The sequence below is a fragment of the Artemia franciscana genome, chromosome 12 (assembly GCF_032884065.1).
Source record: "Artemia franciscana chromosome 12, ASM3288406v1, whole genome shotgun sequence".
In the NCBI taxonomy this organism is placed as follows: domain Eukaryota; kingdom Metazoa; phylum Arthropoda; class Branchiopoda; order Anostraca; family Artemiidae; genus Artemia; species Artemia franciscana.
The window spans coordinates 27,674,785-27,696,099 of record NC_088874.1 but is presented as its reverse complement, the minus strand read 5'-3'; the positions used below and the strand labels follow the sequence as shown (position 1 = coordinate 27,696,099).

Here is a 21,315-nt window from a genome sequence, read left to right as displayed (position 1 = left end):
TCAAAACTGCATACGCGTGCCTTAGTGTACTTGTACTTTTTATTTTATTTATTGATTTTTTTATGGCCAAATGACCTTTAATGCAAGAGCGTAAAATACTTACTTGGTCCATAAAATGCTTATTTGACCTTATTATATAGACTTGAAGTTCTCAATCTTGGGAAGGATGTATCGAAAAATCATTCAAAAAATTTCATTTTAAGGCCGCAAATATTCCGCAGGAAGGGCCTTTGGAAAGGTCTTTGTATAGGGGGGGGGGGATTTATAAAACATTTGCGTTCCTGTTAAAATATCAAAGTAAAATGTTTTCCATTTTAAAAAAAAGGCAGAAATACAATCAATACACAGAAAAAATACGCTTGACTTTTTGAGGTCCTAGATGGTCAATCATTTTGATCAAATGCTTACGTCAATCGATTGACGTGTACTTGAATCAACCTTCATTCGACCCTTGAGTCTTGAACAAAGCTAATTTGACCTAGCTTCAGGCATGGATTTGGAAGACTTAAAATTTATCTTCGCCATCTCTCGGGCCTCCTATAGTCTGGTGGCAATGTCTTTGCCGTCCGCAACATCCTGTCAAATGCCGCACTTTTCTTATTTCGGTTATAATAGTCTCTACTTCTAACTTTCCACAACTCAGGGTGATCCTGGTATAACTCTATGAATAAACAAATAAACTCGCGTTCCGCATCTCTGCTTCCGATGTGTCTTCCATTGTTGTTGGCACAAGACTGATGCAATATTTGAAAAAAAAAGTGGTCTAGACGGTCAATCCTCCTCGTCAACCGGTGGAGTCATTCATGCCTGAATCAATGGATTGACAGAAACTTTTGATCAAAATGATTGACTGTCTCGGGCCTCCCTTTGAATGGTCCATGATAGACTTCTTTGGACTTATTACGTAGACAGAGACCAGGAGGTGGGGAAGGGAAACCACAATCTTCTCCTATAAAATACACGACAAGCTTAATTTTCAATTTTTCGTTAGGGATGATTTTGACAAATCTCTGTGGGGGTGGGGTTTATGGAATATTATTGTGCTTATATTAAAAGGACTAGATGAATCGTTCCGCTAATGCGGAACTTAAAAAATTAACTTAAAAGCAAACTTTAAAATTTTTCCTGGAAGCAGAATTTTAGGGAAGGGGAGATTTAAAAAAAATATTGGATTCTGTTAAAAGGGCTAGGTTAAATTTTTTGGCTAAAAAGAAAATTTACAAATTATTCTTTTCATTTTCTAAAAATGAGATCAAAATTAAAGCGGACGACCATTACCTGGATAATTTGACCCTGTAGATTTTGCAGGGAAACAATCTGAGGTGACCCTGAAATTTGAACAGTTTTTGGACCTCCTTGACTAGCAGCTTGAAGGCTTTCAGCCGGAACTTGAACTAAACTTATAGATGGCGCTCCCGTTTGCAGAATATTCTGTATTTGCTGAGGACACGTAATAACTTGTGCTGTTTGCTGGGTGGCATCTGCATTCTAAAGGTAAAAAACTAAAATGGGATGTGAAAACACTTACCTATACACTTACCGTGTTATAAATAAATAACACGTAAAAAAAAATATTTTTGACGCCTTATTATAAATCTTATGCAAAATACATCTAAAATACTCTTATACATCTTAATAAAGATCCTAATGACTAAGTGGTAGAGTTTAAATGTCTGGGATCACTTATAGATGCAACACCTCGCTACACTGGAATGAAACTATCCTACCTCCAAATGGGCGTCGATTCAAACTATCCTACGTCCAAAACCGCTACTTTTCAGGAGAGTTATTTGAAGTTTTTAAGATTATTTTTCCAGTACTTCAAAAAGAGGTTATAGGGGAACAACCGAACTATAGAGTTTCTTTCGTATTGGCTATGTATTATTGAAGATATTTTTGACCTTCTTAGGTCAGAACGTCAAAAAAACTGGATATAGGATGGTAGTCATATTATCTGTATCAGAACGAGACAATCCTAAGTCCAATTTTAGGACATAGGATAGTTACAGATCTGAGAATCCCTGCTGAAGGAAGGCACAGTCACATGTCCGTATTATATCAAATATTTCACCATATATTATTAGATATATATACCGTATATATATTAGGTCCTAAAGCATCGAATGAGGTCTCGGATCAGCAAAGCCTGGTGTCCCTTCGGCAAACTGCACAAAGCTCCATGGTTGAAATGAGAAATTGAGTTCAAAATAATACTCAGAATATACTCGATTTGCAAAATCAGACGGTCGCAAAGAATCAGCAACCATGAGGTCATGAAGGTGCGCGGACAAAAACTTACGATGTCCAACATAATAAAAAAGAGACGCCTCAAGTGGCTTTGCCATATAATGTGGCATCCAAGAGACCCTTACACGCTAGTTCCTTACTGCGGTGCCTCCCTCCTCCTGGATTGAAATACCGGGAGGGACGCCATATCGAGTTATGGCCGAACGTCGTTAAGAATTATGTCAAATTACTACGCGGTTTCCGGAAATATGGCTATTAGTGGGACAAGTCGTGGCTTCAACTTATTCGACCACAGGTAGAGGACAGATCAATTTGGCAGAACATGGTCCAGCAGCTTCCTGGTTCCGACTTGGGCTGAATAGCCTGTGGCTCGTCTTAATCGAAACAAAAATAATATTAATAAATGTATAAACGTAACCTTAGGTAATGCGCATAAGACGTTGTAAAATTAAGCATCTAAGGTCGACCTTCGCTAACTCAAAATTCACGGAGCCACGATATTTCTTAGAGTTACGTATAGTTCGACTTATGCATAGTTCTGTTATAGAAGGCATTCTACAAAAAATTCGACTTATAAAGGTAACGAGTTATAGAGGTAGGCTAGGCTAAGCCAAATGAAAAGTTGAGTTAAAGAGGCACGAAATCGTTAAACTTAATCCCCTACAGCCACTACAAAGCTAGGAATAACTTTATTAGTTTATTAAATAAAAAATCACAAGTTTTTTAAATGAAAGTAAGGAGCGACATTAAAACTTAAAACGAACAGAAATTGCTCCGTATATGAAAGGGGCTTTTCCTTCTCAACGCCCCGCTCTTTACGCTAAAGTTTGACTCTTTCTCTTAAACTCTACATTTTAAAACACTAAAAAACTTAGTTAAGTTAATATTTAAGTCACCAATAGATCTTGATTCAGCCGCCTTCTTTTTTACCAATACAGAAGCTGAGCATAAGGCGAAATTTCCGTATTTTCGGATGACAGAAGTGATGCTGAGCTGGCGATAAAAAAAAAGTATGATGCTTCGAAACAAAAACTGAAGCAAAAATTGATACTGGTAAGGTTGGTTGGAGGATTAAGACTCGCAGGGAGTGAGCCGGAACTAATTCAAGAACAGCGCTCTTTTCGTCCCCAAGCCGAATTTGAAATGTCGTAGCTTTTGGCACTTTACATTAACGCAGATTGTCTCTCCTCCAAATGGGCAGAATTTAGTGAGTTAGTTAATGAACGGAAACCACGCATTGTCGCTGTTACGGAAGTTTTACCGAAATATTTCAGTGACCCATCTATTTTTGCTCAGGAGTTGCCACGTTATACTTTAGTGTTTAACAAATCAGCTAAAAGGAGGGTCTCTGTTTACGTTCAAGAATCTAAGAAGTCTTTGTGGAAATTGATCCATTAGTAGATTTAGTATCAGAATGCGTTTGTATTGACATCAAGCTACCTTCTCAAAGTAGTTATATGCGTATTGCTGTTTTTTTCATCGAAGTCCTACATCCAGTCTTACAAGCACTACTAACGGTGCTAACATTCTTGCTTGCCTTTCTCGTCTTGCAAAGTGTTGTTCCAAATTACCTATTTTGAGTGGCATTAACTTACTGTGCATAAACTGGTGTGTCCATAGTACAAGTCAGCCAAGTCAGTCTTATGAACAGCAGTTTTTAGATAGAGTGGATGATCTTTACTTTTACCAGCATGTCGATAGGCCGATTCGAGCTAGAAAGGATGCTGTTCCATCTATGTTGGACCTCGTTATTACTAAATCTGTAGATGATGTTTTGAGCATAGGTTTTAGACCACCTTTAGGTAAAAGTGATCATGTCGTCTTTGAGATTTATATGAATACTAATGCTCAGAGAGAGGGTTGACACTTTGACGTATAATTCTATTAATGCAGATTATGAATCTATGAAGAATTTTATTTCGTCTCTTAATATTACGCATGAGCTAAAAACCGATCAGGCGTCACCAGATTCAGCTTTTGAATTTCTGAAAGAAGTTTTAGAGTGGTGTAGGGAGAAACTTGTTCCATTAGTGAGTAATTGTTCTGACCACAGAATAAAGCCTTAGCTTCCACGTCAAGTAGTCCAAGCCATTCATGAAAAGAATAATCTTTGGCGGTCTTATATTGAATCGCATAATAAGGAGATTATTTTTTATAATCTATATAAAAAATAGGGAAATATTTTGGAAGTATTTAAATAGAAATAAAACAAACTGGCACCCTCTATACCAACACTCACACATCCAACTACACAATTAACAATTTATAATAATTTTGAAAAGGCCCACATTTTAAATGAGATTTTTGCTTCTGTTTTTGTTAAGCTAAAACCAATACCCTTACATTTTGAAATACCGACAACATCCCATGAAACTACTCCACCCTTTAAGTCTGTTTTGTCAGTTAAAAATTAGACACATCAAAATCACCAGACATAGACGGATTTGCAAATGAAATAATTAAAAAATAGCTGCAGAAATTTCAGAGCCACTGACTTTCATATTTAATTTATCCTTTGCATATGGGTTGTGTCCCTGTGGCTGGAAGAAAGCATTAGTAAAACCCCTTCATAAAAAGGGTTCCAAGTCAGATTTTACAAATTATCGGCCAATTTCAATGACATCTATTTTTTGTCGTATGATGGAAAAATTGATTGTAGAGCCAATTCAGAAGTACTTCGATGACAATAGTCTTTGGAGTCCTGCTCAACAAGGTTTTCAAAAACGAAGATCTTGTAATACCCAACTGCTTAAGGTAATTGTTGACTTTCAGGGTTTCGCAGACCTAGTTATACCATTTGATTGTGTTTATATTGACTTTTCAAAGGCTTTCGACGAGGTTTCGATACCCTTACTTCTTCATAAATGTGCTATATACAACCTAGGACCAAGAGCAATTTCATTCATAGCTGATTATCTAAAGGAGCGTACTCAACAGGTAGTTGCTAGGGAGGTGATATCATCTCCGATTGAAGTAATAAGTTAATGACAAAAGAATTTCGTCATTACATTTCAGATGGCGTCGTAATGACCTTATCAACGTGTTCCGTATTATTAAAGGTATAGACGACCTACATTTTGATTCATTTAACAAACACAGTCACTATCACACAACCCGCCAACACTATTACAAACTGTACCCTCCAAAATCGAATAAGAAAATAGGGCAATTTTATTTTCCAGTAGGGTCGTTTTACCTTAGAATAGTCTACCCGTTGAAGCTGTGGAAGCTGAGAATGTGCAGATATTTAAACGTTCTTTAGTGGAGACACCTTTCTATTTATGAGTTTTGATGTTTAGTTATTAGTTATAAGTTCATCTTTTGGTTATGAGTTTATGAGTTTTGGATAAGAGTTACTATATATATATATATATATATATATATATATATATATATATATATATATATATATATATATATATATATATATATATATATATATATATATATATATATTTCTAACATATATAAGCGCTGCTAGTGTTGCTAATTAGCTTATTTCTTGTTTTGTGTCTATAGCGAAAAGCATTATTGCTTTACTTTTGATTTATTAATAATAATAAAAGTAGCAAAGAAACGGCTCGTCTAAGACTACTGATAAAGCACCATTCGATAAAGATTTGAAGGTCATCCTAACTTTCAAAAATTTTTAGATACAGTTTAAAAAAATATGGCCTTTAGGGAACGGAACAAAAAGAAAAAAATAGCCAAGAGTGCGATTTCTACTTTTCCGCTAACTCAGAAATTTACCATGGGACGACAATGAGGCGGTCCTCATATCTTGGACTAATAAAATCTGTTAAAATAAAAGCCAGAAATTTTGGGACTAATGCAGCAGCTAAATTATATACCCAGGCCAGGATAATTCTTCGAGAATCCCTCTTAGCAGTCAGAATGGACTAATCCTGACAGTCACTAGGTAGATGGATATTTTATCGCATATAATCAACGAACAATAAACAATGAGAGCACGTGCAACATCCTGTACCCCCCCCCCCTCCCCACAAGGATCTAAGGAGAAAATAAAACAAACCAAAACACACCAAAAAAAATATAGGCAGCCACCTTCCACTGACTACCCGCCGAAAACCAAACCGGAACGAAGTGCCACAATAAACAAGAAAACTAATAATTTCAACTTGGCCCGACACATCAAGAACACGGGCGTATTACGAAAAAGAGTAAAAGATTAAATCACTACTGTAAGCAGCAATAAATCAACCCGTTGGTCCAAAAAGTTTTATAAACACGATGAAACATGTGTTTCAAACATGGTGTGTATGGACATTGTCCGGGCATAGGCTACCCCTTCCGTTCGAAATAATCGCCGATCAAAAATGCCTGCTCGCTCGACACACAAGTACAAACTTCACTCGACTGGATATACCACATTTGTTTCAAAGTATTGTGTTCCATTTTGAATGATTTAAAAGACACGCTCCTAGAAGGGGTGCCACAATGTCTGATCATTATCACTTTTACCACAGCTGTGATTTTATACAATGTTTTATATTTTTAGTACTACGTTGAAATTATAATCATTTTTGCAATTACTATTATAGAACTTGTCATGCAGGAAGATGTAAGATTTTTCCAATCACCCTAAACAATAGTGGCTTGAAAGGTTAAATTTGAGGCCAAGCCAAATATCAAGTTATAGGGATCCTGGATGTAATTTCAGTCCTAATTACCTTAAATAGTACAAAGAACAATTGCAGTATTGTGACCCAGTGGCCCATCACTAGTTATCACGTCGGTGTTGAGACGTAAGCAAAGTGAAGGGGTATCAGGGCCCTGACCCTCCGAAACCCTAAAGGCTACTCACGTATTATACAGACCCCACCCAAGAAACGAAGTTAGAAAACAATTCTTACTTCATAGTGTGCAGAATTATTGTATTTCAGGGCCCTGACCCCCTAAACTCTAAATGCTACTCACGTATTATACAAACCCTACCCAAGAAATGAAGTTAAGAAGTGAAGTCCAACCCTCTTAGAACAATTACCACCAGACCTGGCACACTTACACCTCACTTAGCACACACCGTGTGGTGTACTGAATTTATGAAAGAGTGAACCCCCTCTATTTTACTAAAAGGGAAAATGGGATGGCCTATCCTTTCGACTTCTGTTAAGGGAATATTTTTTGGTTAATTTATCTTGCACCCCAGAAAGCAGACAGGAGAAATGTAACAAGTTATATCGGTCCCATTCGACGCTCATTCCAGAGGCGTCGTTTGGAGGGGGAAGGGCGCATTTGTCCCCCAGTACTTTGGAAAAAATTATATAACCAATGCAGTGCTTCCTTTTTAGCTATTAATCACTAAAGAATTGAAGTTTGGGTAATCATGATGATATATACGTAAGCCTGACAAAAATATAATACTTAAGAAACAAACTTAGGCTAAATATATATGTGCACATTAGGGAGGAAGGGGGGAGGGGTAATTGCACATTAAGTACAATTATACTGTTTATTATGAAGTAAGAATTGTTGAACCCGCTGTACTTTACCCGCACCCCCATAATCTGCAAAGATACAGCCCAAATTTCTTTCTAAAGTATTAGTATTTGATTAAAATATAGCTACAATACAATTTTTCGCCAAGCCGAAGCTAATTGTCTGGCATAGAGACCATGGAGTTATTGTTTGATCTTTTCGATGCAAATTGGAAGCGCCGCCCATGCCCCTTGACAGTCCGGACATGGACCCATCTTGCCCCCTTTCCCTCAATAAATGCTGAAGATTCGCCCTTGGTTCATTCCAAAATATAATGATCACTACTATATATATATATATATATATATATATATATATATATATATATATATATATATATATATATATATATATATATATATATATATACATATGTATATATATATCTATATATCTATATATATAAAAATAAGTTGTCTGTGGATCTGTGGATCAGGTGACGTCATGTTTCGGCTGACGTCATGAAATTAGTTGCCATCATTTTTGTTATGACGATGCTTAGTATATTGTAAAACACATTAATTTGGTTAATAATATACCATTTAAAACACCAAAATGAACATGCTGGAGTAGTCACTCGGTTAGAGAGGGTGTCAGAACGGAGAATGAAGGTCCCAGGTTCAAATCCTGGTTAGGCTAAAAAAGGTAAAAAACTAAAAACTAAAAAAAAACTGAAAAACTAAAAAAAGGCAAAAACTACAAAAAAAAACTAAAAACTAATAAAAAAATAAAAAAGCCGAAAAACTAAAAAAACTAAAGAAACTAAAAAAAGGAAAAAACTTAAAAAACTAAAAACTAAAAAAAAAACTAAAAAAAAGGAAAAATGAAAAATAGAAGAGAAAAAGAATACTAATAAAATTAAAAATAAAAATAAAAAAAAATAAAAAAGATAAAAAGCTAAAAAAAGGTAAAAACCAATAAAAACTAAAAAGAAAAAAAAGGTAAAAAACTAAAAAAAAAATTCATCTAAAAAACTAAAAAAAAACTAAAAAACGTAAAAACTAAAAGAACTAAAAAAGTAAAAAAAAAAAAACTAAAAAAAGGAAAAAACTGAAAAATAAGCGGGATATAAAACAGGGGGATATAAATGACGAACGGGACACCGGGACATAAGGAATATAAATGAATCAGAAAATACAACTCATGTTTCCAAATGACGTCGTTTGGAGCCCAAATTGAAAATCCAGATCAATTTATGTCTACTTTCAAAGTAAAAGGGCAAATTTATCATAGAGCAGGGTCTCTTCTACCATTCTCAGGCGAGAATCATAAATTTTTACAATTGTACTTCATCAGTGATAGAAATTCTGAATTGAATGCACGTTGCGAAATTTCTCCCAACATTGAAAGGACAATCGTTTCCCAATTACAACATCTTTTCCACGAAAATAATAATTTAGTGCGTCTGTTCAAAACAGCCATCGATTTGATGCCTACTTATACGCATAAAATTGTTATTTCCGCTGACAAAACGCCTCCTGGCCAACATGTGCGTAGATACAATGCTCCAACTATCGACGAAGTGGCCATCGTTATGGTCGGTGATCAGTTTTTACCTCGAGATATTATTCTAAGGGTTTCCACCACACGTGCTACAACTAAAAATAGGCCTACCAATAATACTTTTAAGAAATATAAACCCACCAAAGCTTTGCTATGGCACTCGACCTGCCGTAAAAAAAAACAATGGAAAACCTAATAGAGGCCACAATCTTGACAGGGCCTTTTGAGGGTGAGGCTGTTCCAACGGATCTGCCTTTTCAATTTAAAAGATTGCAATTCCCAATTCGATTAGCATTTGCAATCACCATTAACAAAGCTCAAGGTCAATCATTAGAAAAATGTGGTATAGATCTTAATACTGATTGTTTTTACCATTGACAATTGTACGTTGCATGTTCGAGGGTCGGTAAACCTGACAATCTATTTATATGCAGCGACAATTGGACAGCGAAGAATGTTGTATATTCGCAAGTTTTACGCAGTTAATTTGTATTTTATCTATCTATCTATCTATCTATCTATATAAAAACGAGTTGTATGTATGCATGTTTGTTTGTTTGTAAAAAGAGCGTTTGCATATGATGTCATTATTAGTACATACGGCTTTGTATATGCAGAGACAATGGGAAAGCCAAGAATGTTGTATATTCGCAATTTTTACGTAGTTTAACTCCTGCAGACGAAATGAATGCTTGCCTAAAAAATTCTAATTTATAGGCAAACGTAAAAATATTAAAATTAACTACAAATATGCGTGTCCGATTGCAAAACGATGACTCTGGTCAAACAGTAGACTCAATTTCAGGACGTATACAACTACCTGCTGATTTCTGTAATTTAGTGACGTCCAAAAATGAATTGATTGAAAAAGTATTTCCGAATATTCTAAAAAATTATAAAAATAATAAATGGCTAAGTGAAAGAGCGATTCTCGCACCCAAAAATATAGACGTCCACGAAATCAACAATATTGTTTTGAACAAGATTCGAGACCAGGCAGTCCTTTACAAGTCAGTCGACACAGTTTTGGAACCAAATGAAGCGGTTAATTATCCATCTGAATTTTTAAATTCCATAGATCCTTCAGGGTTTCCACCACACGTGCTACAACTAAAAATAGGCGTACCAATAATACTTTTAAGAAATATCAACCCACCAAAGCTTTGCAATGGCACGCGACTTGCCGTAAAAAAAAAAAACAATGGAAAACCTAATAGAGGCCACAATCTTGACAGGGCCTTATGAGGGTGAGGCTGTTCTTATTCCTCGCATTCCCATGATTCCAACGGATCTGCTTTTTCAATTTAAAAGATTGCAATTCCCAATTCGATTAGTATTTGCAATCACCATTAACAAAGCTCAAGGTCAATCATTAGAAAAATGTGGTATAGATCTTAATCCTGATTGTTTTTCCCATGGACAATTGTACGTTGCATGTTCGAGGGTCGGTAAACCTGACAATGTATTTATATGCAGCGACAATTGGACAGCGAAGAATGTTGTTTATTCGCAAGTTTTACGCAGTTAATTTGTATTGTATCTATCTATATAAAAACGAGTTATGTGGATGCATGTTTGTTTGTTTGTAAAAAGAGCGTTTGTATATGACGTCATTATTAGTACATACGGCTTTGCATATGCACAGACAATGGGAAAGCCAAGAATGTTGTTTATTCGCAATTTTTGCGTAGTTTGAAACACATATATAAATCTATCTATATTCACAGGTGGGACACAGGGACACAACTACAATGGCGCATAACTAATATGGCGCGTAACGACTTATGCGCGCGGGGGGGCTTGGGGGGCGCGAAGCTCCCCACCAACTAGGTGTTGGGGTGGCGCGAAGCTCCACCCCAACAGCTAGTATAAAAATAAGTTGTCTGTGTGTGGATCTGTGGATCTGTGGATCAGGTGACGTCACACTAAATTATTTCACACTAATAAAAAAGTGTGAACGAAAAAAACTAAAAAAGGTAAAAACTACAAAAAAAACTAAAAAGAAAAAAAAAACTAAAAAAGCTAAAACACTAAAAAAAACTAAAAAAAGGTAAAAATCTAATAACTAAAAAAAAACTGAAAAAAATAAAAAAAGGCAAAAACTACAAAAAAAATAAAAACTAATAAAAAAACTAAAAAAGCTAAAAAACTAAAAAAACTAAAAAAAACTAAAAAAAGGTAAAAAACTAAAAAAAACTAAAAACTAAAAAAGAAAAAAACTAAAAAAAAGGAAAAAACTGAAAAATAAAAGAGAAAAAGAAAACTAAAAAAATATGAATAAATATATATAAAAATAAGTTGTTCGTGGGTTATGTCTGTCTGTCTGTCTGTCGAGTGACGTCGTGTTTGTCCGCATATGACGTCTGAATTATTTCACACTAATACAAAAGAAGAAAAAAAACTAAAAAAGGTAAAAACTACAAAAAAAACTAAAAAGAAAAAAAACTAAAAAAGCTAAAAAACTAAAAAAAACTAAAAAAAGATAAAAAACTAAAAACTAAAAAAAACTGAAAAAACTAAAAAAAGGCAAAAACTAAAAACTAATAAAAAACTAAAAAACTAAAAAAACTAAAAAAAGGTAAAAACAAAAAAAAACTAAAAACTAAAAAAGAAAAACTAAAAAAAAGGAAAAAACTGAAAAATAAGAGAAAAAGAAAACTAAAAAAATATTAATAAATATAGGGGGATATAAATGACGACCGGGACACCGGGACACAAGGAATATAAATGACGCCCGGGACACTCAAAGAGAAATCACAGACTGGAACACCGGGACACAAATGACGACCGGGACACAGGGAATATAAATGACGACCGGGACACAGGGACATAACTACAAAGGGGACGCCGGGGTGCACAGGGGGATATATAAATGACGATGGCGACTCAGGGAATGGTCGATTAGCAATCACCATCAACAAAGATCAAGGGCAATCATTAGAATCACGAGGTATAGATCTGAATACGGATTGTTTTCCCATGGACAATTATATGTTGCATGTTCAAGAGTCGGTAAACCTGACAATCTATTTATATGCACAGACAATGGGACAGCAAAGAATGTTGTATATTCGCAAGTTCTACGTAGTTAAAAACATATATATATATATATATATATATATTCACAGGTGGGACATAGGGACACAACTACAATGGCGCGTAACTAATATGGCGCGTAACGACTTACGCGCGCGGGGGGGCTTGGGGGGGGTTGCGAAGCGCCCCCACCAACTAGGTGTTGGGGTGGCGCGAAGCGCCACCCCAACAGCTAGTATATATATATATATATATATATATATATATATATATATATATATATATATATATATATATATATATATATATATATATATATATATATATATATATATATATATATATATTGGCATACTTAATCAACTGTATGTGAAAAATAATTACAAAAAATAATATAAAGCATCAAAATCAACAAACATTTATACACAGCCGGGGGCTACACATAGACATTAGGGGGGGGGGGGGCAGTTGTAGGACGCAATAGTGACGGTAGTCATTATTATGTTTGAGAAGAGTATTGAATGAGGAATAAATTCGTTTGAAAAAACCTGCACATGACAATCTAAGACACTCAATGACAATTGAAGTTGTTATGTGTAGTCAAACATAGCCTACAATTAACGTGGTGCCGTAATAGACTAAATTCTTCTTCACAGGCTACTAGTTTTTCTAATGAATATGTAGGCTAGTGCTATTTATTCCCCATTACTGTATCTAAATAGCCTATAATGGTCATTACCATGACAATTGCCCCTCCCCCCAGATGGTCCTTGGCTAACCTAAAAAACTCTGCTGATTTTTTTTTCTTTTTAATTGGCATTATTTTGTATCGTGGATAAACTGTTGATAAAAGTACAAAAAAAATAATACAAACTAAGAGAACATTTTCTTATATAGCCCAGGGCTAGGTCTACCCTACTGAACCAGAGGAGAGGGGTTGGGACGCAATCATCATGATGGCGATTATTATAGCCTATTTGGAACTGACTGATGAATAGGGAATCAAATGGTGTAACCATTTTTTATAATGCTAAATTCAAATTGTGAATCTTCGCGCAAAATTACTCACGTCTGAGGTAACCTGCCTAATTTTATTCTAAAAATTAACATATAACCTACTCTGTATATTGTTAAGATATAGGCTAGCCTAGGTTATTGTTCAGGACTTGTTTATGTAATTAAAGTACTAATAAATTTTGCCCTAAATTCGTTGCTCCTGCATAGGGCTAATCGTGTTTGTGACATCACCATATAAAGGTTACAATAGAGTAAAGGGGGAAGGTCCATCAAGAAAAGGGCCAAGCCCCTAAATATCACTCTAAACAGGAGAAAAACCAGGAAAAAAATCACTTACGCTTTCCTGATTAATATCTTGATGTTCCTGTGACCCCTCATAAAAATCCTCTTCCTTTTTCATCCTTTAATTACTGTAAATATAAAAAAATATATAAAAAATTAGTTACTAATCCAACCTTGTGGGCAGAGTCAGGGCGTGTACATATCTTGCTGTCTCCGGCGCGACGCACCGCCCGCCAGGCGGAATTCCGATAACTACCCGCCCCTTTCGCCCACTGAAAACCGGATCCTAACATAGCTGACAGATGGTCTGAGAATTGAGATAATGACAAAAAAATTGTTATGTTTGTTTGATTATTTTAGTAAATTTAACTGTTGCTAAAAAAAACTTTTTAGTACAGGAAATGGTTAAAGAATATGATCCTTATTGCTACAATTTATGAATATCTGACAGGTTGTAACAATAGCTCGGTTATCAAAAAGGTACTTGTGTATTATAGCGATAACATTAAGTTCTTGATCTGAATAGAACCGGTTTCTTGGACCTTGGATGAAATGCATTTAGTTTGCGATTTGTAGTGTCAGAGAAGTGCGTCTGACCATGGATATTAAAATGAAGATTCTGGATTTGCCAAGGAAGGAACAAGAGGCAATTATACTTTTCCTGGATAAGGGGATGTTGCCCAAAATAAAACAGTGCCTCAATGGACACAACATGACTTCATAGTCTTTCGATAAGGATCCTTTTTGGAAGTGTACAACTAGGCCGTGTAGGAAAAAAGTCGGTTTCCGTTTCAACAGAAGCACCATTTGGACCAAATCTTGGGATGGGCATGAACTCCATCTTGCCCCCCCCCCGACTATCTTCGTGTCGCGTAATCATCTACGAAATGGGCATTTGACAAAACTCGAGAATTTTATTATGTATCTTACCTACTTTCAAAGTTTACAATGATTAATAGCAAATAGTGTAATTACACCAAGGGTCGTCAAGTAATTACGCTTTTTGGTTAATAGGCATGCAGTAATTTCAAATCAATTGGACAGAATATATTATGTTGGACATAATGGATTATTATGGCAGGCAAGGGGCCCTTTGTGGTGGAAGCTTGGGCCCCCTGGTAAATCTGGGATGGGCATTTGCCCACCCCTGACCCCCCCCCCCCCCAATGGCGCCTCTGCGTTTCAATAGATGGTTTGCTGACAGTAAAATGCCATTTGTTACTGCAGGTCGTTTCATTTATTGCTGGGTTTATGAATTGATCTCTTTGGCCTGTTGTGAATGAGGGCTAGGCATTTCTAAGAAAACAGTTATTGATTGGAATAACTATCTCCGTGACGTGTGCGTGTTTCTTGTGCAACAGCGGAGCAACGTACATATGGTGGGTGGTAGTAACAACAGAAGGTAGAGCTCATTTCAACTCGATTCTTACGGACATCTATGCGTTCTGGCCGGCCTGCTTTCCATAATTCTCTTTGGTAGTTTCCATAATTTTGTTAATAATGCATTAATAATAAAGTATATTATAATAAAACATAATAAAGTGTTATATTTTCAAGATTTTGGTATATTTCAATATACCAAACAATATATATCAACATAATCAATAAACAAAATATATAAATATACCAAACTTCACTTCTTGTGTGTGGTCACTATAAAAGTGTGTGTGGTCACTATACACAAGTAGATCTTTCCTGCTGCAATTTATGAATATCCAAATGAGTCGTAACGTTAGCTAGGTTATCAAAATAAAAAAAGAATAAAAACCAGCGTTTAAATTAGACACAATCAACTACATCAGATCTTATTTCAGAAAGGTTCAGTGTGCTGAAACTGCAAAAATAGATGAAATGTATATTAATTGAGGGGAGTGATCCTCCGATGGACCCTAATTGGCCTAATGTTCATTTTCCGTTTTCTATGCAGCTTTAAATTGCAATTGCTCAATATTTGTTTCGAGCAATGCTCTTGTTCTGGTTTCAAATGGTGAAGTTGATATCATGGTTGCAGCATTAGCTGCAACCTAATAACGAGCGGACAACAGCCCATAGCCAACAAAAGTTAAAAAATACGCTTTGAATAAACTGTCCTGTGAAAAAAATTGCCATCTGACGCTGATTCAGGAATGGTAACTATTGTTTCGGTTCATCCTAAAAGTAAGGCTCATTACAAAAAACGTCAGATCAAAACGAAAAGTGTACCATTGGAATCAGCACGGTCGAAAACCTATTGCTAGGAAATTACAGTCCCCCTCCTTGAACGGCAATGAAAATCAATTTTTTCCATCGGTAGCACTGATATGTCTCCCGTTTTTTCTGTTTTTTCTGTATTTTTTTTTCAGGCCTAGCGGGTTACCAGAACATCATAGAGAGATGCTTAATGGCTCATTCAAAAGCTATTTCTCATATCTACGTGATTTTTGTAAATTCCGCCATCTGCAAATGCCATATGGCAGTTTTTGTGCCATTTCTCAAGGAGTGGCACTAGCAGGCTACCAGAGCATCGTAGACAAATTTGTCATAGCTCGTATTAAATATTTTGCTCAAATATAGGTTCTTCTTATATATCCCACCACCTGCAAGCTCCAAATGGCACACAAAATGGCACTTTTTTTGCCATGTCTCAAGTGGAAAAGCTGGGGCTATTGGGCTAGCAGAACTTGTAAGAGTTATGTTTAATGGCTTATTTGAAAGCTATTATTCATATCTACGTGCTTTTTTCTTCAATTCTACCATTCGTGAGTGCGATATAGCACTGAAAACAACACTTTTGTTGCCACTTCTTCAGTGGAAAAGTTCTGAAGTACAGAACAGGTCCTATTATAATAGTTATATTTCAGAACCCTTAATTGAAGGTTTAAAAGAACCTTTCCCGTAAACTTCCCCTCCCAGCCCCCTTAGCAAGTTTCATAAATCGTCTGCTCATCAGTAGGCTACTGAAACATTAGCAGGCTACCACACTATCGTAGATAGATGTTTAATGGCTCAATTAAAAGCTTCTGCTTATTTTTACTAGGTTCTTACAAATTTTACCCTCTGTTACATTTCACAGATTTCAATGTTAACTAGTTTCTGGGGATAATTTGTAATGAACTCTTTGTCATGGTAGAAAGCATGAGCTGCAACCTTGTAAAGAGCGAACCACAACCCATAGTAACTAAAAGTTAAAAACGTTAAAACGGTCTTTTTTTCTTCCTTTTTCAAACCTAGTGGGTTACTAGAACATCATAGAAACATGCTGAAGAGCTCATTCAAAAGCTATTTCTCATGTGTACGTGGTTTATATAAACTTCGCCATCTGCAAGTGCCATATGGCACAAAACATTTTTTTTATGCCGTTTCTCAAGGGATGAGGCTAGGGGGCTATCAGAACATCTTAAATATATTTTTGATAGCTTTTAAAAAAAATTCCTCAGATATACGGTCTTCCACCATCTTCCACCATCCGCAAGTTTCAAACAGCACTAAAAACGGCACTTTTGGTGCCATGTCTCAGGTGGAAAAGCTGGGGCTAGTGGGCAACCAGAACTTTTTAGAGCGATGTTTAATGGCTCATTTAAAAAGCTTTGCTCATATCACGTGCTTTTTATCAATTCTACTATTCGTAAGCGAGATATAGCACTGAAAACAGTACTTTTAGTGCCACTTTTTAAGTGGAAAATTTTGGAAGTATAAAACGAAATCATTATAATAATTGTGGTCCAAACACTTAAGTGGAGGTTTGTAAGAACACCTCCTGCATGTTCCTCCTCCAGGCCCCCTTACAAAACTCCTATATTATTTTGTGTTTTCAGTAAAGTGCTAGTTTTCTATAATCCTAGAAACACAGGGATACAAAATTAGTTGGTTTATTTGTACTAGTTTTATTGATATATATTAGATGGGCTGTGAAGTAATAATTTTTGTCCGTTTTAAGTTTCAGCCTCGCTATTTACTTCCCTTGGAAAAGCTTAAAAAAAAATTGATTGCATCAATGCTGCAGCTAGAAGAGATGTAAGGCATGGACCTAGCTAGGACTCGTTTCAACGGGTCCTCAGAGACAGCTCCTCCCTCGGAAGACCCCAAATATAAAGAAACTGCAATAATTCGTAGGATTTGTAATGATTTGATGCTTAGACTTCCCTAAAAAATTTCAGGCTCACCCACCCCTCCTCCTCCCAATAAATGGGCACCCATGAATGGACACTGGCAGGAGGCAATGCTCCTCCGCTGGGAAACAAGTGTAGTAAAATGGGAAAACGAGACATATTCCCATTTAAATTCTGGTCAAAACGAAGCTTAAGGTAGCACTTGACCCCTGGGAAGCTTCCTGGCTGTATGGTGCATTCATGTATCCATGGCTAACCAGGGTCGGATTTAAAGTTTTGGCGCTCCTAACCGTAAGCATTTTTCCAAGATTATCGGGGAAGTCCTCGAAAACTGGATAGTAGAAGCAACTTAACCGAACGCAACAATGAAAGAGAGGTGGTACCGAACTCTCAACCACCATTTTTTAGAGCAATCTGACAGTTTATAAATAGTTAAGGAATTCTTGCGGCGTTTTAAAATCACTTTTCTGTGAAAGGCTGCATGGAAGCGGAGTAAACTTGGCACTTTGATAATAAACAACATTGTGCCAGTTTTTGTTAGGAATAAAATGACTCAGTGTTGATTTATTGCGCCCCTAAGCCCGGCCTTGATGGGCTATTTGGTAAGTCCAGGCCTGTGGCTAAACAGGGAGTTCAAAAATCAACCTAAAAAAACGTTCAAGGTTTGCAATAACTTTTAGAGCATTTTATATAGGGGGGGGGGCGGGGTCATTCCCTTTGTGTAGACAGCCAGGAATTCACCCGAAATTAAAAAAAGAGGCTAAAAACAGTTGAACGGCATTAAATAATTCTGAAAACAACGGAAAAGGTAAGCTAAAGTCAAATTCGATACGAATTGGAAAAATAGAAGACAGCCATAAGGAAATAAAAAAAATAAACCTAATTGAAAAATTACATTAAGACGAAGAAAATTATTTTAACGTCTATAAACGTATTCACAAATCGAATACTTTCTATGACCCTCTACCAAGTATCAGTGGTTGTTGTTAAGAATCCCACCCCTAAGCCAAAGGTTGCCTGTTCCTAAATCACTAATCTTCTATATATGTGTAATATCCGTCAGCTTCTTTCCGTTTTCAGCAAACAATAAGCTGAAACAACTGAAGCATCAAAATTTATGCAAAGTAATTTTTGGATCATGTTGACATAGGCTATGCAAATCCAAAAAATATCAACAAAATATAGAGTATATTCGAAAAACTGGAAATTTGACATCATGAGTAGTGAGGCCTCAATGACTTTCACCAGGGCCCTATCCATCCGAATCTTGATTCCGCCACTTTTTTTTTTAAGTTGTCTTCAAGACGCGAGTGTCATTCTTTTTCTTCAAGATGCAGTGGTTTGTTGCGTAATATGGAGTACTTTTTCTCTTATTGTCATGTTGATTACTTAAAAAATCTTCAGGGTCCGCTAGTCAAGCGGACCCCGAAGATTTAAAAATGGGAAAATTTTACAATTTTCCCATTGTAAAAAAAAAAACTTCATCCATTGTTTATTTATGAAGATAACAATATCCCGCGTGACTTGTTTTGGTTCCGGAGAACCTTTATGTTCCAGCAAAAACAGGTTTTGAAGGTCAACAACATATAACTTGTTCGATATTACGGTTCACTTATATCAGTGTTGAAAAATACTGTAAGACCTGCAAGCTCACCTTGGGAAATCAGTTTGCTCTCTATCTCAGATTTTTACAATAAAAACTTATTTGGGGCCTTGGGCATCACTAGCTCTGGATAAATGGACTCCGGTTGGTATATTCTTTTGAGAGCTAACGTGCTCACCATTATCCGAATCATTTAAAAAAAATTTTGTCTTAACTTTTAAGAAGAGTGAGTCTGTATCGCCATAATATAATTTAACTTGTCCCTCCCTCGGCAATTGGAGCTTACGCACATTGTAATAAAATTACAACATGAATTTTTTTGAAACTTCTAAAATGGCACTGCCATCGGCAGTGTTTTTGTTTAAAACTACACTTGGTTCTTTTCTTTGTGAAAGTATCAAATTGGTATCTATGATCGTGAACGATTTGGAAGTTGGATCGGCAATGACTTGGGAATATTCTTTTGGGTCAGTTATAAAGTCGCAACGACTCCTATGGCGCACTCGCACATCTTACTGAAGGCTGAAAATAAAATATGCTGAACGATTTCTTTTTCAACTTTCGTTTTTGCCGCAGAGTATTTACTGACAAAAGTGTCAATAAAGGTCTCCATATGTGCCTTCTGATAAAAATTGGAGGGCTTTATGAATCTCTATTACCTTCACACCGTTGCCCAGCATGCAACACAAAAGAACATAGTATTCAACAATATTCTGTTTCGGGTGAAAGTTAGAAGTAAGAGTTTCTGATGAATTTCTCCGGTGCATATCCATTTCCTCTACCCAAGCAATATTATAGGGGCTCAGTGAATCCCTAGGCACCGGTCTGTTTATGCACGGGAAAATAAAATCCTTAACCAAGTCATGAAGCTCCACTGGTATTTCAATACAGTTTCAAAAAACCTCCCTAGCAGTCCATTCTCATCAACAGTGGCAATGTCGGAAAAATTTGGATGACAAGGATTTTCCAGCCATTTGTAATCACAATATGATAAGTACTTTTGAGACATTGCCGACGATACAAGGATTCGTATAAAAAATCGCATTCGACTTTTCACCGGTGCGTTATCCAGTCGGATCGGTTTTCGAGTTACGGTCTCTGTGACCCTCCCCCCATTGATCTTTCAGCAAACAAGTGCTGATCCCCGTCATTCCCTTACTGATTTTAAGAATTAAATCCATCACCATATGTGGATCTGAAAAATAATCCCCTAAATGTAACCCAAATTCCCCAAAGATTTTACCGATATTTCACACACAATATCCAACAATGTCAATACACTGCTTGCAAGGTACATTTTACAATAAAGCTCCCCATTTTGCCCTCCCTTGTATCAAATTTTCTTAGCAAATTCATAGTCAGTAGTGGTGCATTGACGATCGTTGAGTGAATCATAAAACTTTTGATGGGCAGTAATTTTGCCTAACGTAGCTTCGAGGTGAAGTTTTAGTATTCATACGTATATATGCCCTAACTCGTTAATAAATTATACGTTTCATGATCTGATAAGCGCTGTTTAAGGAGCAGGAAACTAATAAAATAGTCGCTTTTCTGAACTTTAATTAATTGGCTTAGGGCTCTAGAGGAAAAAATATAATAAACTAAAAAAATGAATTTTGTTCAAGTACGTATTGCCATTTTCAACTACTTACCATTTGAATTCTAAGAGCAGCAACTTCTCAGATGATTTTGGCAAGGTTTTATATGAAAAAGAACCATCTTCCTCTTCACCTATCTTCCTCTAACCATCTTCGAACCATCTTCCTCGAACCATCTTCCTCTAACTTCACCTTTCTTTAAACGTTCCAACGCTGATAATGTGAATTACAAATCATGGTTGGAATTCTCCTTGTAAACTGGTACAAAGCATTGCTACTTAATACTTAAATTACAAGATTTATGTGACAGTCAACGAAAGTTACTCGCCCACTCCGATAAAATAGGATTAATTGAATGATCGTGATTGAAGACTACCGTTTCCCCACTATCCTCAACAAATTTTGCCTTTAAAACCCAACATATTTCTTCATTTTTAATTGC

The 21,315-nt window shown here is 36.0% G+C and overlaps 1 protein-coding gene across 1 annotated transcript in view; it reads right to left on the bottom strand.

Moving 5' to 3' along the window:
• LOC136033946 (transcription factor Sp3-like) overlaps window positions 1-14,354 on the bottom strand; it is a 47,087-nt gene extending 32,733 nt beyond the window's left edge. Inside the window, exons 1-2 of the mRNA XM_065714968.1 lie at window positions 13,640-14,354; window positions 1,279-1,488 (exon numbers count right to left, since the gene is read on the bottom strand). Of these exons, the coding sequence (XP_065571040.1) occupies window positions 1,279-1,488; window positions 13,640-13,702 (273 nt within the window). The 5' untranslated portion in view covers window positions 13,703-14,354. The remainder of the gene's footprint in view (window positions 1-1,278; window positions 1,489-13,639) is intronic.
• Window positions 14,355-21,315: the final 6,961 nt, after the last annotated feature.